Source organism: Neovison vison, chromosome 13 (assembly GCF_020171115.1).
Source record: "Neovison vison isolate M4711 chromosome 13, ASM_NN_V1, whole genome shotgun sequence".
NCBI classification, from domain to species: Eukaryota; Metazoa; Chordata; class Mammalia; order Carnivora; family Mustelidae; genus Neogale; species Neogale vison.
Genome location: NC_058103.1, coordinates 78,896,888 through 78,924,659, shown reverse-complemented (window position 1 = coordinate 78,924,659; position 27,772 = coordinate 78,896,888). Strand labels below are relative to the sequence as shown.

At 37.8% G+C, this 27,772-nt stretch overlaps 1 protein-coding gene across 1 annotated transcript in view; it reads right to left on the bottom strand.

Annotated features, from left to right (window-relative positions):
* Window positions 1–4,149: 4,149 nt before the first annotated feature.
* Window positions 4,150–27,772, bottom strand: part of SECISBP2L (SECIS binding protein 2 like) — a 62,246-nt gene continuing 38,623 nt past the window's right edge. Inside the window, exons 15-18 of the mRNA XM_044231782.1 lie at window positions 20,616–20,836; window positions 19,501–19,655; window positions 15,851–16,070; window positions 4,150–8,373 (exon numbers count right to left, since the gene is read on the bottom strand). Of these exons, the coding sequence (XP_044087717.1) occupies window positions 7,691–8,373; window positions 15,851–16,070; window positions 19,501–19,655; window positions 20,616–20,836 (1,279 nt within the window). The 3' untranslated portion in view covers window positions 4,150–7,690. The remainder of the gene's footprint in view (window positions 8,374–15,850; window positions 16,071–19,500; window positions 19,656–20,615; window positions 20,837–27,772) is intronic.

Here is a 27,772-nt window from a genome sequence, read left to right as displayed (position 1 = left end):
TGGCCTAGAGTACACTAACTGTTTCAAGATTCCCAGACCAGTCAATAGTCTCAGGATCAGTTAACTGCCTGCCTGCTACTGCTGCAATCAGAGATTGTATCGCTGGTGATGGTGGAGTAGGGCGGGTGTGGAGCCACTCCCCAAAGAAGGGACGCACTAAGCAGACAAAACAATAGATGCCTAGCATAGTTCTTTTAAGAGCCATTTCCTTTAAAAGTTCCTTTTTTCCTTTATGCTTTCTCCCTAAATGCCTAAGCAACTTCATCGTCTTGATTCCTGTTCAGATTTCATGGAAATTGGTGGCAGCATATTTAAATTGTTGCAAAAGTTACAAGGACATGAAAAAATTTCCTTTGATTCTCAAATTAAAAGATGTTGCTCCATATTTCCAGGGATTGGAGATAAGGGTCACTGTGATGGGCAAAGGTGAAGTCAGCTATGAATATAGATCCAGAGCTCTTAGTGATTACATTCCAGGTAGTTATCATTTTAAAGGTTGGCTACCATGAATAGCCAGGTAAAGAGGAGTCTTTGAAAAGGTAAAGCAGCCCTAAGCAGACCAGGGCATCATGATCAGGCTTACTCAATTTCTATTCTGAGCAAGAAATGCTATCACTTTAAACACTGTGTTCTGGTTGCTATGGAAACCAGATAAGTGGGTTGCTAACACAATCTTCAATCTTCCTATGAAGATTAAAGCACCTTGCTCCAAGTAGAGAGCAGATGGGAGAGGCACAGGTGTGAGACGTATTTCTTATTGCTGGGGGAGGGTTAGGCCAGGTGAAGGATGAAGGGAGACAGTTTCTAGTTCATGGGAAGAAGAGAAAATTTGTAGCTACTGGCTATTTAAATCTTAACTCTCCACTACATGAATCAAAATAGGGGTTTAAGCCTAGCTTCTAGTTCCATTTCTACCCCTAATTTTCTTGGTCAAGATATTTAAGTGACATTTGGTGCCAAGTTTGGAAGTCAGTTACAGAACAGAAAATTGTTGTGTTTTAGTTGGCCTGCGCCTTTTGGTTATTCTTTTTTAAATCTTTTAAATTTTAAATTTTTATTTTTTAGAGGGGGGGAGAGAGAGAGAGAGAGAGCGAGCATGTGGGGGAGGGGTGGGGCAAAGCGAGAGGGAGAGAGAATCTTAAGCAGGCTCCATGACCAGTGTAGAGCTCAACATGGGGCTCAATCTCAGGATGCTGATCGTGACCTGAGCTGAAATCAAGAGTTGGATGTTCAGCCAACTGAGCCACCCAGGCACCACCCCCTCTTCTGGTTATTCTTATAAAGTATCTCAAGCACGTAAGAGTAGAAATAATAATATGCTGCACTGTCATGTGCTGATCACACTGTTTAAAAAGAAAACATTATAGATACACTGAAACTTTCTTGTGCATTTTTGTCCCCTTCCTGGTTAATCTCATAGAAATGTCTCATGTGTGTGTCACCTCCCTCTATATGGAAATCGTAGTTACTAAACTTACCATGTTTTCAGCTATAAGCAATATAAGAACATTAAATACAGACTAACTTGAGGTCCCTCTCGGGTAAGGCTTTCTATTTGGGATTCCGGTTAGTTTTTCCTCCAACCCCAACTCTGAACAAATGTGGAAAAAAAAAATAGGTGTAGTCAGGAGTCAGTATGTTTGAGTGTAAATGCTGCATAGCATGACTGCATGGCGAATGCTTATTTCCTTTCCTCATTCATTCATTCAATGAAGATTTATCGAGTGCCTTTTGTGTGCCAGGCATTGTGCTAGGCACTCAAGAGAAAGCAGATAAATAATCCATTAAGCTCTGTCCACAAAGAGCTTAGTAGGGAGAGAGAGATGAATAAAATCTATAGGAAGCTGAAGTGTAAATAGGGAAAAGAAAAGAGCAGTTTTGAAGAAGAAAGTGATGAAGAGGCTATATAATATATATATTATATTATATTATATACATATAATATAATTTCAGATAGGGTCATCCCAGATTCCCCTGAGGCTTCACAATGAAGGTGCGTTTGTCAGAAATTCACCAAATGCCTTACAACGCTGGTTTTTAGGAAGGGAAAGCACAGATTAACAATGACAGGGATGATGACCTCTAACATTTCTCTTTCAGTTGAGAAACAAGTAATTCTTACACTTTTCTCTCATCTTTAACCAGAGGTAACAAAATTGACTACTTAAATATCAACTCATTATCCTGTTCTCAAGATGAGGATTTCCCAAGTGCTCCAACTTGGGAAAACAGAGGAGACAGAGAAGCAAAGACAACCTAGGGAATCTGGGCACACCTAAGTAGGTACCACTTTCACTCGTATCTGTTACTCAAGTAAATAAGAGTGCAACCAACACTGCCCTAAATCAGAGTCCCACTGTAGGAAAGCTGTTCCCTGTAGGTAATTCAAGGCCATGACCAAGCCTTGACACCTCCAAGGAGAAGAAACACTCATTCCTCAAGCCTATACCACTCCAGACTCCAACCCACAGCTCACCAACTCACAATTCCACCATCTTTGGTCCCTCAGTAACTGGACAAAGAACAGGATCCTCAAGTAGGAGCTGCAAATTTCATGCAACTCAGTATTTTACTTGCTCCAACCCTGCTTCCAGACTGAAACCTTGGATACAAACAGTTGAGTTATAGCCAGTTATCCAATCCATTTCTGCAAGAGTAAATGTCTCTTTGACGCCGCAGAGTTGCTAATTACTTCGTGTAATGGGAGGAGTAGGGTAAGGAGAAATACAGGGATCAAGCCTGGGTCCAGAATGGAAACATCTCTGATGTTCCCAACCCTTGCACTGCAGAAGCTCTAGTAGATCATGCTTTGGCCCTGCAATCCACAAGGCGGCCTTTGATACCTACTATGCAATTAGCCACATGCCTTATTTCACACATGTAACATCAGAAGAACACAAGCCAAGCTAAAAAAAATTAATTGAATTGCCAAGATAATTTAGAAATGTCAAAAGACCTAACAGCTTAACACATGAGCTAAATGTCTTGCCTGTATTCTCTTCTCTTTCTAAAATGAAATGTGGGTTCTGGAGTTCTGAGCTTAGCCTTAGAACTAAGCACCTTTCATGGCAAGGCCCTTTGCTTAGGATACTTCTCTTCCCTCTCTCCCCATTTTAAAATCTTCTTGATTTTACTGGGTAGCCTTTGACTTTTCAGGCGTTGTGCACATCCTCTTCGGGTCAGTTAAAGAAAAATTTATTGCTGTTTGGAAAAGAACTATTGGGAATGATACAGATGGCGGTCAAAAAGAGGGAAATTCTGATACAACTGAGGAGGCTTCCCTCCCTTCTTTTTGTGATCAGCAAAAATCCATTTCATTATGAAAATTAGTGATCCTATTTTCTAACAGATAAGCCTGCTCTTCAGATTCCCTACATTTTGCTGTGACATAGTGACAAGGGACCGCCCTAGGCAAGACTAATAAAATCCAGTCCCTGAGATCAGTTCAGTCCTGGCACACTTCACAATCCAGAAGACACCTGAGGAAGGTGAGGGAAACACTGGTTTGCAACTCTGCACATTTTGTGCTAAGACACAAGTACAGTGGGTGGGGGGGGAGCATGGCCTTTGATGTGGGACTAAGTCTGAATCCCAGTTCTGCCATTTACTAGCTGTGGGACCTTCAAAGTTACTGAACATTTCCATGACTGTTTCATCACTTAAAAGTGAAAAATAGCATTACCTCAGAGGTCTGTAGCAAGGATTAAATGAGTTAATTGGGAAAAGGCTTCGGACAGTACCTGGCACAGAGTAACTAGCATAAAAAGGGAGAAGAAATCTATAGAGGCTTTCTCCTAATGCCTGGATGGTCTCCGTAGATGCCTTGGCCGGGGACACAGATTACACCAACCCTTCCAAATGGAAATTTTTACTAGTAACTTCCTCCTGCAGATTTTACAACCTCCTCTGGTAAACCCATCAAGGCCTTAAGCAATGAGATAAGCTAGACTTGTCTTTTTTTCTCTAACCCACATGTTGGGCAACTCATGACTCCCTTAAGTACCTATTCTGAAGTGACAGGCTACGTTTCAATAACCATTTTATTAGTTACAGAAGAATCTCCACTAGTATTTACACAGTGCAAAAAAGCTGTTACTACTCCTAAAATGTGAAATAACAATTATCCTTCAAAAGAACAAGATGAAAATCTTTTCATGTTATAATTCACTAATTTTGCTAGTTTTTTTTATTAGAGTGTTACAATTAAGACATTAAATTATAAATTCATGTGGTATATTTAGAAATTAAATTACAAAATAACACAAATACTTTTAAGGTTGTGTTGTGCCAACGAAGTTTAAATTTTTATCATTAATTAGGATTCAACTTTCGGATTAGGTAAACAGTTTGGCTTATTCTGTGATGTGTATAAAGGCTGGAAGGGGCAAGGGAGGAGGAAGATGTCTTTAAATAAATTATGTCACAGAAAAATTTTAAAAGCAAAAAAATGATTGCATTTTTAAATGGTATAAGTTAATTTTAACCTGTTGGCACAACGTACAGAAAATACTTAAATGACAGGTTTTTTCTTTTTTTTTTTTAAAGCAAACAGCAGCTTTACAAATAGTAATACTTCTTTATACATATATTAAAGTAACAACGTGTTAAGATTTAACAGTATTATGTTAAAGAGTTGGAAAATGAATGTAGAGTTCACTACTCATTTGCACATTACAATCCCCACCCCACCCACCTCCCCCAGCTTATTAAGAAATCAGACAAGTACATTATTTGGATATTAATTTTTCAATATTTAAACTATGTGAATTCCTTTTGACTAATTCTTTTCTAAATACTGGAAGCATATAAAATACCCTCTCTGCAAAAATGACCTCCAATCAAAGCCTTTAAAAACTTTTCAATGTATAACACACATTATTTTTCCCATGTTTAGTCAAAAGAAATATATTACATCATTTACAAACATATTTAAACCAAAAACTAAGCTAGTATGAACATTTGTCTTTTGAGAAGTAATCTTCACAGCAAACAAACCTACTGAAGCAGAAATCTAGTTCTGGGAGTGCAATTCATATTATAATTCATATACTTATGTACTGAAATAGAAATCTAATATTAATTATTGCCATAAAACAACCTCTACACACTAAGAAAAAAAAATCACTATGGTTTTTATTTCTTGTGAGAATGAACCCCTATGCTTACCATTATGTCTCCAAAGAGCCACCCACTCCAATTCCAAACAAAAAACCAAAAAACAAAAAACCACTTTCCCATTTTCACACCTCCTCCTGTATAGAATATACAAATTTCAGGATTTATCTAGAGGATACAAATTATAAAGACATTATTAATACTTATTTAAGCATACTTTCGACACAGTAGCATTTCCTTTAACAAATTTTGGATAGTCCTCTAGAGTGACCTGTCTCATATAAAAAAGGCTGTGGTCCCTTGGGTTTGCTGGCAGAAGATCCTGCACATGCAAGAGCATTTATCAAACACATAATTGAACACTTCTGAAGTCTATGGTAAATTTAAAAGTTACTGGTGTTCTGAAGATTTCCTCAACTTCTCTTTTGATACAAACGTCAAAAATGTAAAATGACAATTCTCATTCAGAAGAGATATAAAATATAAGAAACCTGTGAAAACCCAATACCTCAAGATCAAGAGTTATCTGAATCACTGACACCAAGCAAAGGAAATTTACACCATAAAAAGTATGAAAGGTTTTAAATTTACTTTTAAGATTGTCAGTAGTTCAAAAGCTCTATCATTTCCTTAAACCAACTAACACTTCCAAATGTGTAGACACAGTAAGATCTGCCACATCTACATCCATGATTACTATTTCAGAGGCTTCATTCCTTACATGCTGCGTTCCTTTAAGTACTAGACTAAATATGTTGTGCCTAAGAAGTCTATACTGGAGAACAGTTAGACAAGACAGGACAATAATGTCCCCTTTTAGCACACTAATGAAGTTGACAGACTGACAATTTCTATACAGCACTGCTCCTAAACTTTCACAATGCACAAGTGACTAAATGATCACCCAAGAATCTCATCTCTCCAGTATTAAATGCCAGCATTATAATACATCAAAACTAGTACAGTAGTCCCAATAAGTTCAGTAAAAAAAACCTGCCCAATTCTTCTCTCCTGCCTCTGTGAGGCAAAGCCCTGCCCCATGAAACCAGAGCAGGGAAAGCACCCCTCCCTCCTCAGTTCTGTGCCTGCCTGTGGGAGCTCCTGAGTGTAAGGCTGGAGCTTGTGTGCACGGCGGGGGTGGGGGGTGGATATGTGTGTGGTTGACTGGAGGTTGGGGGTGGGGGAGGAAGCTGGAGGGATGAGAGAAAAATAGGTCATCTGTAATTCTCCCATCATTACATAAACTTGTTGACGTCACTACCAGGTGATTGACCAGCAAATAAAACTTTTAGCTCAGTAAGTTTAAATTCTCCCAAGCAGGTATACACATTCTTAGAGAAGGGCAGAGATAAATAATAGTGATCAAGAAGTAGTACCTGCCTAGCTAATACCTGTGTACTCTAAATCATATAATAGTTTCAGCACAATTAGAACAACTTTCTCGCTTCTTCAAAACTTCCTTTTCCAGCCTTTTGATTATCAGGATACACATTGTAAGTTGTGTAAAGTTCCTCTCCCTGACCTATCAGTAACTATGGTTGGTGTTATGTGGCAGGTGCTCAAGGCTATGGACAAAATAGGTATTTTTTTTTTTTTAAAGGAGAAATGGTTTTTCACTCAGGAAATGCTTGGATACCTAATCAAATCAAGACAGCAAATCCAGAGGGTCCCAAATCAAAAACATGCAAGAGAACATACCAGTATAAGACTCTGTTTTGGAATAGTTTACACATAAGTGCTGCAGTCATATAATTGGTTACAATTATTCACCTGCCACAATATGCCTAACTGTATGTAAATACGAGTATGTACAAGAGCATTCCTGAGGTAAGTAAGAAGTCAGTATGAGACAGAACCTGTTAGGTCCTATCATGGGTGACTCTTCCCTATTAAAGACAACATCTCTAAATTCCCACAAGGAAGGCCAGCTCCAGTGCCCTGTGGTGGCTCCTTTGCTAGCCTAACTTTCGAGGCTCTGTTTGAGCCCACCCCAACTTCCATCCATTACAATGATCAATGGCTTCTGAAATAAACATCTGTGGACCAAAGAAAAGTCGCATCTATTTTTAATACAAGACATTTGTGGGCTTGGTTACCCTCAGCCCTTTTTTTTTTTTTTTTTCAGTTTTCCAAATCTACCTCCAGTTCTTCTTTAAAGAAGCCCAAATGACTTTTGATCAAATTAGAGTGAAGGAGGCATAGTCTTGAAGCAAACATTAGTAACTGCTCCTATTCTTAGAGCCTTGATCATTGACTTTCAAAATGACTCTAAATAGGCATTTGAAAATTATTTTTTTAAACCTAGTCTTCTTCTATTTTAATCATTATTTCCCATAACAAAATAAGCTCAAACAGTTGTGAATTTCCACACAGCTCTTAGAAAGACACTTAGATGCTAATTAAAAGCTAAGCTACAGATTATAGTAAAACAAGTAAAAGACAGCTACAAAAATATTTGTCAGAAATTAAATACATATATTAAATACTGGACAGTGCAAAACGTTGAGATGAAGCATAAAAGAGAATGGCTGCAACCCTCACACAGTTGGAGACAAGACAGTGGGCATTTCCTGAGTTACAGACCTGGGGGCGGGTAACTAATATCAGAGGGCTCACTGTTCACTGAGCTGCAGCTGCTAGGCTTCTGTTGCTCCTGACTTGCCTGGTGGTCAGTAGTCCAGGCCTCCCCATCTATCCCTGGTTCTAGCACTTCGGGTGCCTCTGCCTCCTCTTCTCCACTCTGCTCAGCATGGTCTTCCTCAGAACCATTAAGGGTTTTTCCAAGCTGGAGAGTCTCCATTGTTCTCTGGGTCTCAGAGACCCACGACTCAATTCTACTATTGAGCTGTACTTCTACAGATATGGGTTCATGAGTATAATCTTCCTCCTCTTCCTCATCTTCATCATCCTCTTCTTCGAGCATGCCGGGGACAAGAGTGCTGGTGGTGCTGGTGATGGAGGAATTCAAGAGATCTCGGCAACTGCCATCCAAAGAACCAGTCTCTGTACTCTGCTGGGAGGCCCATTCCAGGTCATCTGGCTTCACTTCCTCTTTATCGCTCACTGTTGACCTCCCAGGGTTTGTAGCTGAGGTAGTAGTGCCTGCAGCCGGGAGTGAAGGCTGCTTACCAATAGGGGCTGCATCCAAGGGAAGTTTACTGGGCTTTTCTGATGCGCCATGCTTACTGGAAACCTCTCTCTCATTTTCTGATGTTTCCAGCCCATCTGAGGTTTCCACCATGTTTCTCCAATTTGTTTCTGCAAGTATCAAACAGATTTTTAAAAAAACAGAACAGTTTCAGAATCACAACTTTTAAAAGAAGGAAGAACAAACTAGCAGAAATCTGTTGGCTCACCAACTGGTTGGAAAAACTAAGTTTATTCTAGTACTGTTGTAAGCATTACAAAAGGAAAACAACTCTCAAAAATGTGCATTTAAGATAAAGAAACAAGGAGGCAAAAGTAAGTGTATTTATGTCTCAGAATGCACAAGATCTTAAAACAACAGGAGCTCATTAATGCTTCTACATAAAATCCATATATTCATGAGAACCAATGAATTGGTTTTTTTTGTTTTTGTTGTTTGTTTTTGCCTAGAGGTGTACTGGCCCCAAGGATCCACAAGTCACAGATGACAGACCCAAGATATCCAGCAGAAATAGTTCTAATTTGACATGTTTGTGTCATGCTCCCACAGCAAGTTACCTGAGAACTATCTTAGGTTGTAATGGGACTTGTTTCCACTTAAAATAAGCAAAGAAGCCATTCATCCATTTCTAATATTTGTGAAAATTTGTTTTATACTATATGTAGCTGGGCTCACCAACTGAATTTGGTAGCCAAAAAAAGAAGTGTATTATATAATACAGTGGTGATAATCTAAATTATTTTTAATGACAGGAAGTCAGTTTAAGACAAAAACATACTAAGATTATGAGGAGATGAAGGACAGCTCTCCTATCCCTCATTTCTCCTGTGCTTCTTTCATTTTTCATTTTATTATTATTATTATTATTTTTAAAGATTTTATTTATTTATTTGACAGAGAGAGATCACAAGCAGGCAGAGAGGTAGGCAGAGAGAGAGAGAGAAGGAAGCAGGCTCCCCGCTGAGCAGAGAGCCCAATGCGGGGCTCGATCCCAGGACCCTGAGATCATGACCCGAGCCGAAGGCAGTGGCTTAACCCACTGAGCCACCCAGGCGCCCCTCATTTTTTTATTATTAAGGTATAATGGACATATGACATTAGTTTCAGGTGTATGACATAATGAATTGGTATTTGTATATATTACAAAATGATTGCCTTAATAAATCAAGTTAACATCTGTCAGCATACAGTTACTAAAAATTTTTTTCTTCTGATGAGGATTTATAATCTACTCCACAGCAATTTTCAAATATGCAATACAGTATTATTAATTATAGTTGTCATGTTATACATTATATCCCCATGACTTATTTATTTGACAAAAGCAAGTCTCTACCTCTTGACACCCTTCACCCATTTCACCCACTCCCCAAGACTCTGGCAACACACATGCACAATGTCTTCTTTATCCATTCATCCATTTGATGGACACTTAGGTTGTTTCTTTAGCTTAGCTACTGTGAATGATGATGAAATGAATGTGGGAGTAGAGATATCTCTTTGAGATGATAATTTCACTTCCTGTGGGCATATAACCAGAAGATGGATTCCTGGATCATATGGCATTTCTATTTTTAATTTTTTGAGGACCCTCCATACTGTTTTCTGTAGTGGCTGCACAAATTTACACCATCACAGTGTATAAGGATTTCATTTTCGCTATATCCTTGCTAACATTTATTTTCTGTCTTTTTGATAATAGCCATTTTAACAGCTGTCAGGTGGTATACCTTGTTGTAGTTTCAATCTGCATATTTCCCTGAAGATCAGTGATGTTGAACACTTTTTTATATTGGCCATCTATATGTCTTCTTTGGAAAAAATGTCTATCCAGATCCTCTGCTCACTTTTTAGTTGGATTGTTGGTTTCTGCTATTTGGTTGTATGACTTCTTTATCTATTTTGGATATTAACTCTTTATCAGATAGATGATTTGCAAATATTTTCTCCCATTCAGTAGGTTGCCTTTTCATTTTGTTGATTCCCTCTGCTGTGCAGAAGCTTTTTAGTTTGATGTAGTCCCATTTATTTATTTTTGCCTTTAAAAAAAAATGCCCCCTTCTATTTGTATTATAGCTGCTATCTGCAGTTTGTAAATATGTTGATCAAGCTGTAGTGATAAAGGAAGTCTACTCACATTAATGTATTAACTTGAACATCGCCTATCAACTCTTCACTGATAAAAACCATATTTTGGGCACTTTAAGTCAGGGCACATGGTTTGGAAAAAAAACATTTCCTTCCTGCAGTTACTTCAAGTTTGAAGTAAGTTGTTTCCAGTCTCTCTCCTACCTCATGAAAACAAACTAACTCCTCCTCCTCCTATATTTTCATTCTTAGTTAATAACATTATCGTTTCCACAGTCTCAAAACAGAAGAAAACTTATTGTAATCCTTGACCCTATCTTCCTCCCTTACTTTATTCCACTGAACTTCTATGTCACTTCTAGCTCAAAAACTAGTAAATTTGGTTACTACTGTCTTAGCCCAAGCCTTCTTTATCTTGCTATACACGTACATATATTCCTAATTGGTTTGGCAAATTGGTCACATGACTGTCTTAATGGGCTTTCTATTACCCTAGGACAAGATCCAAACACCTTAGCTTGGCAGAGCCAAAGCCCTCTGTGATCTGACCCTCACCTATCTTTCCCACCCCATTCATTACAACCCCTAGCCATGCACTCTATGCTTGGGATCACTCTGCATTCTCACTGCTCCCAGAAGTCATAAACTTTCTATTTACAATTCCTTGCCTTGCATAGGCTGTTCTTTCCATAAGAGATTTGTTTTCCTCCTTTACCTTTCAGACTCCCACCCATCCTTGATAACCATTCCTAAAGGTCAATTCCGTATGAAGTCTTTCCTGACTTTCCACTAACTTGAATTCCCATAGCACTTTTTGCATATATAGTTCAAAAGTACTTGTTTTGTGTTTGCTGTGCAGCCCCTTTCTCCCTCCTTACCCTTGTTCCTGCTCATCTGTGTCCCTATGGTTGGCAAAGAGTAAGTACTGAAGGCAAAAAAGCCTATTAAATTAAAAATACCACACATATATTTAATGATGCCCCCCCAAAACTTTAAAAGGGCATTACAATTTTTTTTAAAGATTTTATTTATTTGAGAGAGAGACAGTGAGAGAGCATGAGCGAGGAGAAGGTCAGAGAACAAAGCAGACTCCCCATGGAGCGGGACTCGATCCCGGGACTTCGGGATCATGACCTGAGCCGAAGGCAGTCGTCCAACCAACTGAGCCACCCAGGCACCCCAGGGCATTACAATTTTTTAAAAATTTTAGATGCACATTTATACTTCCTTCTAACAGTTTTTTTTTTTTTTTAAGATTTTTTTAATTTGACAGAGAAAGACACAGTGAGAGAGAGAACACAAGCAGGGGGAGCAGGATAGAGAGAAGCAGGCTTCACCCCGAGCAGGAAGCCCGATGCGGGGCTCGATCCCAGGACCCCAGGACCATGACCCGAGCCAAAGACAGACGCTTAATGACAGCCAATCAGGCACTCCTCCATCCAATAGTTTTTATCCTCCTTCAAAAATGTAAGAATTCACTTGGGGTCCTGGAAAAAGTCTCACCTCCCCCTTCTCAATGAGTCAAGGAATAGGAGAGAGGAAGGCGGTCAGGATACTAGGTCAGGCCGATCTTTCTCCAGAATCAACCTTGGGCCTTCATCTAGTTGGGTAGGTGAGCTGAAAGCCCACATGGGTCTTGGGATAGGAAAGGGAGCTATGACTTTAGAAGTAGAGGCAAAGGACTTTATTAGCCACCAAAAGACTTGGCACAATAATCAAAAAACCACCACTCACCGTATCTACCAGGGAGGGAGGGTTTAGGCTCCCACTTTAAAGTAACAGATGAAGCTTAATAACAGCTGATAAGCACACAAGCACAGGCAGACAACATGGAGAAATACAAGAGTATGAGAGTGCCATCGTTCTCTAGGGGACAGGAGAAATCTGGGATGGGGAGGAGGACAGTCTAAATCCAGAACAGAACCTCGAGAAGTCCATTTCTGATAGAGGAACGAGGAAGCACATTAAAGGAAGAACCAAAGCTCTCAAAAAGCCTAGAAATGGTACTGATCCAAACATACGCTGCTTCTGAATTATTTACGGTAGCATAACTTATTCAATAGAGCTCTTCTTTGCTTATTAATCCCTTCTACACTTTCCTGTTGCTTATTGGATCTTGGTGAAAATGTCTTTTAAACTTTCAGATCACTAGAGGATTTGTTGGAGGATGAGGTGTGTGTATTTCTCCTTTCAGTCAGTACACAAAGGGAAGCTGTCCATCTTTATTTAACAGAACAAGCAAACGAGTTCAAGAAACTATAGAAGAAACCAGTGGCAGAGAAAGAGCAGAAAAGTCAGGAATGAGCAGAAAATTCAGAAAATTCAGGCACACCTGCGGTATAATATTTCTTATCTCATAGGGCTGCTCACACAACTGAATGTATTAATAAACAGGAAATGCTTAGAGAAGTGCCTACCACATAGCAAGGATTCAGTGAGATACTATCATTATGTATCAAGTGCCCATTATGTGCCAAGTTCCTATCTCAAAGAACTTACAAATTAGTTGGGATTTATGCTCAAAACTATTTGTTTCATGTAATAAGTATGACAGAACTGAGACTCAGCACACGTGGAAGGAAAACATAAGCAAAGAAAACAAGGGGTATACAAAAGACAGTAAGACTGGACTATCATAGGAGGTTTTCTATTCTACCAATGATGAGCATTTTTTCCCCAGCTTTTTTTTTTTTCTTTAAACTATGGGGAAAAAACATTTTAGAAATCCTGCATCAGGATGACATGGAAGATGTTGTTTATTTTCTACCCAACGGTCATTCCCCATTTTCTTCCTGGATAACAGAACCCCCAAACTTGGGATGAACTTGGGCCCAGTCCTAAAGGATGAATTAAAATAGTTGTTAGACTATCACAGTTATCACATTCCCTTGCCCATCTCCCTTGCAGCTAAAAGGAGTCATAAGATCAGTTCTGGCCAAATGAAACAAAAGGAGAAGTCTTCTGAAAATGGTTTCCTTCACTGACAAAAGGAACTCACTGCCTGTACCTCCTGCTTTTGACTACTAATGCCAGAGCCACAGCAGCTACTTATGAACATGAGATGATAAGCACAAGAATAAAAAGCCACAGACTGCGAATGGGAGAACAGAAAGAAGGAAAGAGCTAGGGACTTTGAGGATATTGTGAAATAATTAAATATCCTGATTACTTTAGGCCACATTAGTGGTTTTATGTTTGTTGCTAAATCCAATAAAGAAAGAATCCAATACAGAAAGAATAACTTCATGCTTCCTTCTCAATGTTATTTGTGATTCCTTCCACTCATTTTGTTGGTGTCCTCATACATGAGCTCATCAAGTCGGATTCTTTAAGATTCTATCTAAAACCCTCCTTAAGGATTCAAACATTAGCTCTACACAGATTTAAAAAGGTGGGGGGGAGCAAATGGTGTCACTTAGAATTGAGTTCACAAACTGGAGCTTAATTCCCAATCCAACTGCAGTTTCAACCTCCCCTAGAAATGTGGCCTTAACTGGTCAGTCAGGAAATTTTTCTTTTCATCAGTACCACTGAGTCTGTCACTTGGGTCCTCTCCATCTTCCAAAGAAAAATGAGGTAATCTGCATAAGACCCCTTGATTTTTCTACTAGTGAAGTCTCCTCTGGAACAATCTTCTTCTTTTCCTAATAGCTTTCTTGCCCACCAAAACCCTTCACTTGGTAAATTCTTCAGAGTGCTTATCTACTTGCTAGATGGTAGCTGCCCAATTCATGAATCATTTAATAAAGCTAACTAGATCATCAAAAACACTTGGCTGAATTTTTGTTATTTAACAGCTCATAGAATTCTTTGAGTGGAACCTTATAGATGACCTAGATGAACCCTCCCCATTTCACTAAAGAGAAATCTGAGGCCCAGAATTTAATCAATTATTTCTCAGTCCTCCACACAGAGTGTGAAAAAGCTAAGGCTCCAATCTTTGAACACTTTAAATTTGGTGCTTTTTGAAAACATCTCCTAAGTCTTTGAAAGGTTCTTTTCATAACTTTTCTTTTTATGTGCCTAAATGAAGATCATGGTCATTTGCTCAAACCTACACCTTTATGAATTTACCTTCAAGTTTGCTTTTGAGATCTGCATATCATTATACAGAGAGAACTGATCTCATTTACAAAGTTGGCACTTTATCTGCTTTATTTTCAACTAGTGGCACTTCAGGCAAAGAAACATGTCTGCCTCTAAGCCAATAATACTTATCCTTGGTCTGCAGTTTCCCAACGTCCTACAGTAACTTGTTCATTGTCGTCTCTGCCTTAGAGCTTTGTCAAAAGCATTTCAAATATTTAACCACAATCATAGATAAGGAGACTAGGAAAGAGAGTGTGAGGGAAAATATGAGGACTCATTTTTTTACGTGTTAAATTTTAGGTGGCAACATGCTAGTCAATAAATTCCTAGATTAAAAAAAAAAAGGAGGAAACAGGAGCCACGTTGAGCAGGTGGCTATCCTAAAATGGGGAAATGAACCAGAAACTACATCATGAAAAGCAGAGAACTGAAGAGTTCAAAGTATTGTAGAAAAAAGACAACGAAACTTCTAAGACATAGAGTGCAGTAAATAACGTTATTTTAAACATTATACATGTTGAAAAGAAAACCACAGTCCCCAAATAGGATCAGAGGCCAAGTCACCAAACCAGAGCTTAAGATGTAACCTAAAAGCAGTTTCAACCTCCCCCAGAAATATAAGTTTGAAGAGTTTTCTGGTCAGCGCCAAGGCAGTAATCTGTCACAAGGGCCCTTTCCACACCCAACAGGAAGTTGAGACAATTCACTAGGAAGACCCATTGCCTGTCCCCCCAAAGGAAGGTGACCTGGCCAGGAACAATCCTTTCTTTTCTTTTGCTAATAATTTCCTTGTACCATCCTCTTTCCTACACAAGCCTTCCATTTTGTGCAATTCCTCAGAGCTCCCCTCGACTTGCTAGATGGGATGTTGTCTGGTGCATAAAGCACCTTCGAAAGCCAATTAGATCTTCAAATTTACTCAGGTGAATTTTTGTTCTTTAACACACACAAATGCTGGGTTTTAGTCTGTTTCTTTTTGACTACCATCAAACTTAACGTAAATGTTGTATGTCTAGATTTTATAAGCTTATAATCCATAACATTCAGGTCTTCTGTTTACTTAATATATCAAAACTTCAATAACTCAGTATAAGGCATCAGAACGAAACTTCCTAGAATTTACTTATAGGTCACAAGTATGGTACCTTTTGCTTTTTAAATCCTTTTGGGCATTCTGGAAATGTGACTAAATTACAGGGTCACATAGCAAATCTCAGCTCCAAACAGTCTCCTAATTTTTAACGGACATGCTTCATGCAATTTTTCAAACCAAAATTCTGACCAAAATGTGAATAATCAATGAGATAAAAAAACAAAAGATAGCATGAAAATAATTTTCAAAATGATTTTAATCACTTAAATGATTTCAGTATTTAAATCATCTGCTATATACCATATATACCAACTTACCATATTCCTTTTCATTTACTTCAGAAATAGGTTCAGAAATGACACTGCAGAAAGAAATGGCGCTTGCTGCAGAGGGGTTCCGAGAATGCCCCATGTGGTGTGGTACCTTTTTCACATTCTTCAAGGCTTCCTCAGCCTGCTCTTGCTCCATTGCTGCAACCATATCTTTATATGCTTTCCTGGCTTCCTCAGTAAGCTCTACTAACTTATTAAACAGGCTCTAAAAAGAAATTTCGATTAGTTAGTTTTTTTTTACTATACTTTTTATTCTTACAATTAACAATAAATGTCTCTCTAGTTTCAGGATCAGACACACTTTCAATCAGCACAAAATCCAAATGGTATGCACACTGCAGAACTTTATAAAATACTCTATAACTTATAGATATTGTTCTGTAATTCTCACAAGTCTGAGGAAATTTCTTGATTCAATACTAGTCATTGACTGTGATACACTAAAAGTTCTTGCAAAGTTTATCAATTCAACAACTGCACTCTTCAGTCTCTGGCACTAGAGTGAGTACAAAGACCACTGGAACACCATCTCCTCGTAGGAAACTTCCATGTGGCTGAAAGATAGGAGACACCAATGATTCAAGGTACCTCATGTTAAATGCCTTGAGATGTACAAAAAGTTTTGGCTTTTGGATGAATCATTACCTCTCATACAGGCCTTGAAAAATAGGAACAATTTTGAAGAGTGGAGATTCTGCATTCTTAGCCAAACAGATATAGACTTAAGAAAGTACAAGGCTTGTCTGGGGAGCAATGAAGAATCTTATATGGATCAGAATATAAGGGAATGAGTGCATGCAGTGTGACATTGAAGGATATAGCAGAAGATGGCAGTCTCCACAAGAATTAAAAGTTCCCTGCATGTGTGCTTATTGGAAGAGCTTGAAGAAGATCAAAAGAAGTCAGTAATGGTGTGGCTAGCTGAGACCTTGATGATGAAAATATGACACTTTTTTAAGAAGGACAAGCCGAAGATATTGGAACAAATGCAAATAACAAAAATAGAATAAAAAGCCTGAGGTAGAATGTGGAGCTAAAGGGACGCCTGGGTGGCTCAGTTGGTTAAGCCGCTGCCTGTGGCTCAGGTCATGATCCCAGAGTCCTGGGATCAAGTCCTACATCGGGCTCCTTGCTCGGCAGGGAGCCTGCTTCTCTAGCTGCCTCTGCCTGCCTCTCTTCCTGCTTGTGTGTACTCTCTCTATCTCTGGCAAATAAATTAAAAAAAAAAAATCTTAAAAAAAAAAAGAATGTGGAGCTAAATAATCAGAAGTTCCTCCATCAGTGAAAGAAAAATGAACATGAACGGTAATTAATAATCCCAACAAAATGGTGGGTGATGGACTATACATGTGTTAATATAACAGCAAAATTCACACAGTTTTGAAGCTGAACTTCAACAATTATGACACCAAAAAAAAAAAAAAAAAAAGAATTCCAAAGAAAACTGAAGATTCCACGCCACTAGAAAGGACAATCAAATAATAATTTTTTGTGATTCTTACATCATAATTGAACAACCTTCTACTTCCGTTTAATGTCTTGATTTAGTATCACAATGCAACACACCACACATTACATAAAAAATGTCAGATGTCAGATCTGAACATTCCTAAGAATACGTTTAATATTATATATTAAATTACGCTTTCAGACAATGGAGGAAAAGTACAGTATAATTTTTCTCCTCCTACAAAGGCACTGTCATTTAAGTTTAAACCATAGCTGGATGAAAGCATGGCAAAAAGTGTCATATTGCTATGTAATAGTATTTCCCTGAACACTAAACTTCAGAAGGAAAAACCTAAGTAGCATGCTTTTACCCAGCTTCAGTTTCAACTGTTTAAGGTACTAGGTACAATAAATGCTGTTGCCAACTGCAATGATTTTAAGCATGTTAACTACTAGCAGCAGCAAAATATACTCAGGATTTACTTACTTTTAAAAAGAAGGAATAATGGATTCTGATAAAAAGAGCTCCTGTGTGTTACATGTAACAGACTTCCTAAATAGTTATTTGCAATGTTTAACAAACTATGCATTTAAGTGAAGCCAACAAAAAGAAAACGGGCATATGGATGTGTAATATTGAGATTAACATTCATTTTAAAATATAAATAAATAGTTGGGAATAAAAAATTAAGAAAGAAGAGGAAAAAATTTTAAGAGAAAAGCTATCAGGGAATAAAAACCCTGAATGCCAGGGTAAGGAGAGAAAGTTCAATTCAGAGGTTAGTTTTAGCATATGGTAAAAATAACTCAGGTGTACTACCACATTACTGCAAATGCGTACACACTTGATAATATACCACTATTTCCTTTAGCCCAATTGAGAGTATATTTTGGTTTAAACAATAACTTACCTATCTCAAAAGAGTAAAGGACAAGTAAAACAATGTACTAACAAAACTGGTAAGCATTTTATAAAGCCACACAAATAACCTAGTATATATATAATTCAATGAGAAGTCAATACAAGGAAAAACAAACAGGTCCACTTTTCCTGACCTCAATCTCACTCCTATTCTATCAACTAAGAGTGAACAAAAAAGGAGTACATTTTTATTAGGTGTCTTTATATGGGACCCTTTTTCCCACAGAGGTACTTATCACCCAAATTGTCACATACAGTTTAACACAGCAAGCAGGTATACACACACCACACAATTTACTGAACAAACATTTATCACCCGCTCAAGCTCAAGTGATATGAAAGGTGTCAGGGACACATAGATAAGAGGCCTGCCCTCAAGGAATTCATAGTTAAAGGGAAAGAAACACATAATCTGCAGCAAGGCAGTTATGATACCTGTAAGTGAGAAAAGCATAAGCTACTGTGGAGCAGAAATATTGAGTAACTTCATGGGTAGTGGGAGATAAACTGAAAGGACAGGGAAATGGGGGTATGCAAATATGGTGACTGGATAAGAAAGGACACACGCTTAAATAAATAAAAACAGTATGGCTGGGAAGAGGGAAAATGGTCCACGAATGGTGTTACAAAATACTTCAGAGTCAACTTCATAAAAGACTCTTAAAATGTTATCAGTTACTAATTATTACATATGGAGATAAATAACTTTTATTCTAATTGTTAATTACCAACCTATTATTATTATTACTTATTATCATCAGCTCCTATGGGCAAAGCTTTGTATTAGCAGACCAAGGGAGGAAGATAAAGGTATCATGAGTGCAGAATTACTTTGATAACTGGTTAGGAATTCCATTTTCAAAAGAAAATCCTCTCTAATTAAAGGATCTTTTTCTCTCTTGACTTCAAGTAACACAAAATATAGCCAGCATGTACACTGAAGAAAAGTATTTTATATAATACTGAATATCTTTACCCAACAGCTAAATAAATTATCATGTATTACAAAAGAAGAAAAAAGCACCGTGGGAAAAACAGGAACTAAAATCTTTACAGCCAAAATGCTGCAGGATTAACTTGTGTAAATGTTTTTAGCACTAGAAAAAGGAAATGTAATACTCAAAAATTTTCCACTCATTCTTGGGAGAGTCACCTCACTTCTTCAAATGCTTAAAAAGAACACTGGCATGTGTTAACAGAAAATGGTGTGTGGGGGGTGGTGAGGATAAGAGGGAGTGAGGAAGTGTATCCTCTGAAGTCTTACCTCAGCACCAAAGTAGTTGAAGATTCCCACTACACTAACAGGAACCAGCTTGTTCACACAGCGTCCTAGAGCTTTTCTTCCAAGGGCAAACACAAAAGGAATTTCTTGTTCTCGTGCCATGGCTATAACATTATACAGAGCCTCATCCAGGCCACCTGAGAAAGTCAACACATGCTGAAGTCTTAATTTCCTTACATAAATGGAAGTATTTCAGTGTCTAACAGCTGAAGTGTAAAATACAGCAGCAAAGGATTCTATGAATGCTTGTGGCACTTTCACTATTCCATCTAGTTTGCTATTGAAATTTATGATATACAGATATATATATATACGTATTTTCTTTCTTCCCAATAAATTTTAAAATTCTTCAATGCCAGTTTTTGTCTCTCCATAGGGATTGGTATAGTGCGAGTCAAATTTCCATTTGGAAATTTCCATTTCCATCCATTCAAAAAGAAATTACAATTGTTAATAACGGCTGATGTCTTTATTCTCTCAGCTCAAGTGGCAATAAGACAGAAATATATATTACTGTTTTTATTGGTATTTCTCCCCTGTGGATAATATGCCTATGACTGCTACCTCTGCATCCATCTACTCCAATTACCCAAGTGGCTCAGCCATGAAAACAGACAACTCAGGGTGCATGACCCAGTGCAGGTTCACATGAGAGCCCCTGCATGGGGCTGCTTATTTTTTTGAAACAAATCACCATAAGAAGGAGCAGACAACTTTATATTTTCTCTAATTCTATTTAAGGGAAAAGGACCATCAAAGGTACATAATATAAACATTTTTAAAGGAGAAATATATTTGCAGCAATAAAGGAATATACTCTTACAAGTCCTCACTCTAATTACAACAGAAGAGACACTTGGTTGAGCCAACTTAAATCCTTCACTAGTGTTCACAGACTAGGATCTCTTTACAGTCCAATCTCAATTTTATTACTTAATTTGAAGTATGAAAGATTTCACTTTCTTTCCTCATGTTCAACATTGTTTTGTACCTAAACTCTGCAAAGAAAGACATATGGCTTTCACTTTAAAATTCATTGTATATCCTACAATTATACTAAATAAATACCAGAACACTTCAAAAGTAAAATTTCATACCTTTCGACTGGATTTTTTCACAGTTTGGAGAAATTATAACACACTTGATCTTATTTAACTTCATATGTTTAGTAACCTCCCTTAGGCCCATAACCAGTCGTCTCCTTGCTTTTGCTCTCACAGGATCTTTTTGGTAGATACGTTCCTGAAAACTGACAAGCTCTTGAAGAAGAAGAGTCACACATTCATCAATCTCTTTACAAAGAACCTGATTGCAATACCTGTAAGGGAAGCACAAAATAGGTAAGTCCATCCTAATTTACTTTCCTGTAATTATAAGATTATGTTAGGAAAAAAAAACCAATACGAGGTTTTCATTGAAAAATCAACTCTTTAAAATCTCTTAAGTTCTACTGCAAATTAGAAAAGGAGAAGAGTTTTCCTGAATTGTAACAAACTGGCTTTTATGGAAAGGCTGGATTATCCTCAGATATGTACTATCCAAACTCCCAATTATTAAATTATTAAGGCTATAAATCAAATGTTAATCTGTTATTTGATAAAAAGAGATATAATGTTTCTGGTAAGAAGATACAAAGTAATTCCACACTAGTAAATACCAGAATTTCTGGGAAACACAATTTCCCAGAAGCTAACTGAATGCCCTCATACCAACCAAATCATCCTTCACACTCTGATAAGTCACAATCTCTGGGAATTGGGTTCTTCGACCATAAAAATAAGGAGTTAGATAAGATGGCCTCAAGAGCTCCCCTAAGTCTGAAAATCTATGGCTGTGGAGCATGAACTCAATAATTAAATTGAAGCCAGAATCTAAGAAACCTTGAGGTAAAAGTCACATGCTCTTATAGCAAGCAAAGCAACTGAATGAGGCCCTTTGTGAGATTATGTATAGTTAAAATTTGAGCAACAGAGAGGCAGTGAGTGAGGCTCCTATAGTACTTACCTGCAGGAATAAGGTCATTCAAGTTTACTTACTCCCTATATATTCTATTTCTCAAGTTCTCATCCTTAACCTCTACTATAAACAGGTACTATTGGCATAACTTCTAATCTAAGACTAACCAGGCAAGTAAACTTCCGCTTTTGAATTATATTATACAGTAGAAAAATATGGGACTGCCCTTCTTCAGTGCAAAAAAAATTGTTTTGGAAAATTTTTTTCTTTATGTGAAAAATGTTTAAATAAGTAGTGCTTAAATAAATAAATAAGTCTGACACTACTTAAGAAGATACAGACTGAGAAAAATTATCAAAGTTTGCAAAATAAAAGAATGCACTTAGAAAACAGAACACCAAAAATGCAGTTTTTTTCATTCTGCTTTTCTTTCAGAAAAGGAAGATCCCAAGCTCATCTCCTCCCACTGACAAAAATAGCAAAAACAGCTCTTCCACAACTCAAGATAGAAAAAAGACAGGAATGGCGAAAAGGGCTCTAGTCAGGGCCCACATCTCCTGCTCAGTGATTCCTAGACAGGAGGGATATCACAAACACAGAGGCCATCCTTCCTAAGGAGCAAAAGATTCAAGCTCTGTATTAAGCGTGCCCACCTTGGGTACCTGTATCAGGAAGATGAGGCCCCATAATCACTGGCTTTGAAAATCTATGGGGCTTAAATCCAGGAGAGCCAGAGGACTAAAAGAAGCTGAGACTCTAATCTTAAAGGGCACAGGCACAAACTCACTGGCTCTGAGACCCAACACAGAGGCAACATGTTGAAAAGCACCTGGGCCACACGTGAAGATTTGCTAACTCTAGGACATGTGCAGGAAAGGCAGGGATCTATGGGAACATTTTCTAGGAAAAGAAAAATTCCCATTCCACCACACTCAGCAAGTGACCCTGGGTGGATCAGCAGTCCTACAAAGCAGCTATTGCCCTGCCATGCAGCAGGGAGCTTCAGTATGGCACCTCTCAAAGCAGCTGCAGCCCCGACCACCAAAGTGCTCCCAACTATTAAAGCAGGGCCTTTCTTGGGGCACCTGGGTGGTTCGGTGGGTTAAAGCCTCTGCCTTTGGCTCAGGTTATGATCTCTGGGTTCTGGGATCGAGTCCTGCATCGGCCTCTCTCTGCTTGGCAGGGAGCCTGCTTCCTCCTCTCTCTCTCTGCCTGCCTCTCTGCCTACTTGTGATCTCTTGTCTGTCAAATAAATAAATAAAATCTTAAAAAAAAACAAAACAAAAACCAGGGCCTTCCAGCCAGCAGCATCTGAGGCCAAACCCACTTACCTTTGCGAACCCAGCAGTCACAGCCTAGCCATAACAAAAGGACATGTGCAGTCCACAAAGGGACACACCTGAAGTGCCTGGTTCTAGGCACTAGGGAAGACTGTGCTTCAAGACCCAAAGGATGTCTTCTACATTAGGTCACTCCATTAAGGTTCTGAGACAGAGCAAATCTATCTAACACATAGAAACAAAGAGAGTCAGACAAAATGAGAACACAGAGAAACATGTTTCAAATGAAAAGAACAAGACAAAACCTGAGAAAAGAATGAAATGAAATGGAGATAAGTAAACTACCTAATAAAGAGTTCAAAGTAATGGTCATAAAGATGTCACCAAACTCAAGCAGAATGGATGAACACAGTGAGAACTTCAACAGATACTATCAAAAAGAACCCATCAGAGCAGAAGATAAAATGATACACTGGAGGGAATCAAAAGCATATTAGATGATGCAGAAGAATGATCAGTGATCTGGACGAAGGGTAGTGAGAGTCACCCAAGTTGAAGAGCATAGAGATAGAACAATTTTTTAAAAATGAGTAAAGTTTAGGAGACAAATCTGAGAAAACATCAAGCAGACTAACATTTACATTATAGCAGTACCATAAGGGGAAAAAAGAGTAAAAGAAGTAGAAAGCTTATTTGAGAAAATAATGGCTGAAAACTTCCCTAAGCTGGGGAAGAAAACAGATATCCAGGCCCAGGAAGCACAGGAAGCCAAAAACAAGATTAACCCAAAGAGAGCTACACTAAGAAATGTAGTAACGAAGATGTCAAAAATTAAAGATGAGGAGATAATCTTAAAAGCAGCAAGAGAAAAGCAACTAGTTATGTCCAAGAGAATATACACAAAATCACCAGCTGATCTTTCAACAGAAACTTTGCAGGCAGAAGAGAATGGCATCATATACTCAAAGTACCAAAAGGAAAAAACCTACAACCAAGAAATTTACTTGACAACATCATTATTCAGAACTGAAGACAAGATTAAGAGTTTAAAGACAAAAGTCAAAGGAGCTCATCAACACTAAACTGGCCTTATGAGAAATGTTAAAAGGGACTTTTTAAGTGGAAGAGAAAAAGCCACAACTAAAAGAGAATTATAAAAGAAAAAAAGCTCGCTGGTAAAAGCAAGCATATTGTAAAGGTAGTGCTGATCAACCACTTATAAAGTTAGTATGAAGGTTAAAAACAAAAATAGTAAAATCAATGATGTCTACAGTATTTTGTTAAGGGATATAAATACGTAAAGCAGGATGTCAAAACGTAAAACACTGAAGGGTGGGGGAAAATGCAGTGCTTTTAGAATGTGTTTGAACTTAAGAAATCATCAACTTAAACTTACATACATAGAATATTATACATGAAACTCATGATAAACAAACCAAAAACCTATGATAGATACAGAGGAAATAAACAGAAAGGAATCTAAAAATAACACAAAAGAAAGTAATCAAATCCCAAAGGAAGAGATCAAGGGAAAAAGGAAAAACAAATAACAGAGAACTACAAAAATAGAAAACAAACAAATGGCAATAACTACATACCTACTGATAATTACAGGGTAAATGGAAGAAATACTACAATCAAAAACTCAGGATGGTTGAATGGATAAAGAACCAAGACCCGGGCGCCTGGGTGGCTCAGTGGGTTAAGCCGCTGCCTTCGGCTCAGGTCATGATCTCAGGGTCCTGGGATCGAGGCCCGCATCGGGCTCTCTGCTCAGCAGGAAGCCTGCTTCTCTCTCTCTGCCTGCCTCTCCATCTACTTGTGATTTCTCTCTGTCAAATAAATAAATAAAATCTTAAAAAAAAAAAAAAAAAAAGAACCAAGACCCATCAATATGCTGCTTATCAGAGACTCAACTGGCACCTACGTGGCTTAGTTGGTTAGGCATAAGACTTTTGGTTTCAGCTGCAGTCATGATCTCAGTCATGAGATCAAGCCCTGCATCAGGCTTGTGGCTGGGCACACAGTTTGTTTAAGATTCTCTCTCTCCCTCTGCTTTTCCTCCCTATCATACACCTGCTGTTCATATGCTCTCGTTCTCTATCTCTAAGGAAAAAAAAAAAAAAAGACTAAGTTCAGACCTAAGACACATACAGACTGGAAGTGAAAAGATGAAAAAAAGATAGTCCAAGCACACAGAAATGAAAAGGCGGCTGGGGTAGGAATAGTTACATCAGATAAAATGGACTTTAGAACAAAGACTATAAAAAGACAAAGAAGGACATTAAATAATGACAAAGGGACCAATCTAACAAGAGGATATAATAATTATAAATGTCTATGTATCTAACATAGGAACACCTAAGCATATAAAGCAAATATTTATAGACACAAAGGTAGAAACTGTTAGTAACATAATGACACCCCACCTACATCAATAGAGAGATCATCCAAAGAGAAAATCATTAAGAAACAATGGCCTTAAACAACAGATTAGACCAGACAGACATAATACAAATATAAAGAACACTCCATCCAAAACAGCAAAAAACACATTCCTTTCAAGTATACATGGAACCTTCTCCAGGGTGGATCACATGTTAGGCCACAAAACAAGTCTCAATACATTTACGAAGACTGAAATCATATCAAGCATCTTTTTAACTACAAGAGGAATGAAACTAGAAATCAATTACAAGGGGAAAAAAACTGGAAAAAACACAAATATGAGGAGGCCAAACAAATGCAAATAAACCACCAATGGGTCAAAGAAATTAAGTATCTTGAGACAAATGAAAATGAAAACAGAACTTCCAAAATCTGTGGGACAGAGTACAAACAGTTCTAAGAGAGAAGTTTATAGTGATACAGGCCTACTCTAAGAAATAAGAAAAATCTCCAATAAACAATCTAACCTTACACATAAAATAAGAACAAACAAGGCCTAAAGTGAGCAGAAGAAAGTAAATAAGTAAGTATCAGAGAGGAACCAAATAAAACAGATACTGAAAAAGACACAACAGAAAAGATGAATGAAACCAAGAACCATACTCTGAGAATATAAATAATATTTATACAGACCTAGATAGTATTATGCTAAGTACATCAGAAAAAAACTACCATATAATTTCACTTACAATGTGGAATCCAAAAAACAAAACAAGTGAACAAATTAAATAAATAAATAAATAAATAAAAAGAAAGAAAGAAAAGAAAAGAAACAGGGCGCCTGGGTGGCTCAGTGTGTTAAGCCTCTGCCTTCAGTTCAGGTCATGATCTCAGGGTCCTGGGATTGAGGTCCGCATCGAGTTCTCTGCTCAGCGGAGAGCCTGCCTCCCTCTCTCTCTGCCTGTCTCTCTGCCTACTTGTGATCTCTCTTTGTCAAATAAGTAAATGAAATCTTAAAAAAAAAAAAGAAAGAAAGAAAGAAAGAAAAAGAAACAGAACCATAAATACTAAGAATGAACTTTACCAAGGAGTAAAGGGTGGAAAGATGGGCACAATGGGTGAAGAGGAGGGGAGAGATCTGCTTTCAGTAATGCAATGAATAACTCAGGGCAGTAAAAGGTACAACATAGGAAATATAGTCAGTGGTATTGTAATAGCACTATATGGTAACAGATGGTAGCTATACTTGTGGTAAACGTAACATACAGACTTGTTATACACCCAAAACTAATGTAATACTGTGAATCAACTATACTTCAATAAAAAAAGATTTTTTTAAAGGGACAATAATGATAAACCTTTAAGTCAGACTCATCTAGACAATAAAGGGGGCCTAGATACACAAAATCAGAAATAAAAGAGAAATTACAACTGACAACCACAGAAATACAAAGAACCATAAGACTACTATGAAAAATTATACATCCAGGGGCACATGGGTGGCTCATCGGGGTAAAGCCTCTGCTTCACCTCAGGTCATGATCTTAGGGTCCTGGGATCAAGCCCCGAATCGGGCTCTCTGCTCAGCAGAGAGCCTGCTTCCCCCTCTCTATCTGCCCGCCTCTCTGCCTACTTGTGATCTCTGTCTGTCAAATAAATAAATAAAAATCTATTTAAAAAATTATATATCCATAAATTGGACAACTGAGAAGAAATGGTTAAATTCTTAGAAACACACAATCTTCCAAAACTGAATCATTAAGAAGTATAAAGTCTGAATATTGTTTACTAGTAATAAGAGGAACAATAATCCAAAAAAAACCAACAAAAGCCCAGGACCAGATAACTTCAAAGATGAATTCTATTACAGATTTATTATTTTTTAAAATTTCTTTTTAAAGATCTTTTTTATTTGATAAAGAGAGAGAGTGAGCAAGAGAGAGAGCACAAGCAGGGCTGGAGAGGCAGAGGGAGAAGCAGACTCCCGCTGAGCAGGGAGCCCAATTCAGGGGTTGACCCCAGAACCAACATGATCTGAGCAAAAGGCACACAACTAACCAACTTAGCCACCCAGGTGCCCCTCTATACACATTTAAAGAAGAGTTAATACCTATTCTTCTCAAACAATTCCAAAAACTAAGAGGAACACTTCCAAATTCCTTCTATGAGACCCTGAGCCAAAACCAGACAGATACTACAGAAAAATAAGTTATAGGCCAATATCCCTAATGAACATGGAAGCAAAAATCCTCAACAAAACTTTAGCAAACCAAATTCAATAATATGTTAAAAGAATCACACACCATGATCAAAATGGCATTTATTCCAGGGATGTAAAGATAATCCAATATCAACAAACCAATCGTCGTACACATTAACAAAATGAAGGCTAAAAATCATATGATCTTCTCAACAGATGCAGAAAAAACATTTGATAAAATTCAACATCCATTTACCGTAAAAATTCTCAACAAAGCAGATACACAGGGAACATACCTCAACATAATAAAGGCCATATTTGACACACCCACAGTTAATATACATACTCAACAGTGAGAAGCTGATAGCTCTTCCTCTAAAATCAGGAACAAGACAAAGATGCTCAGCCTTGCCACTTTTATACAGCATAG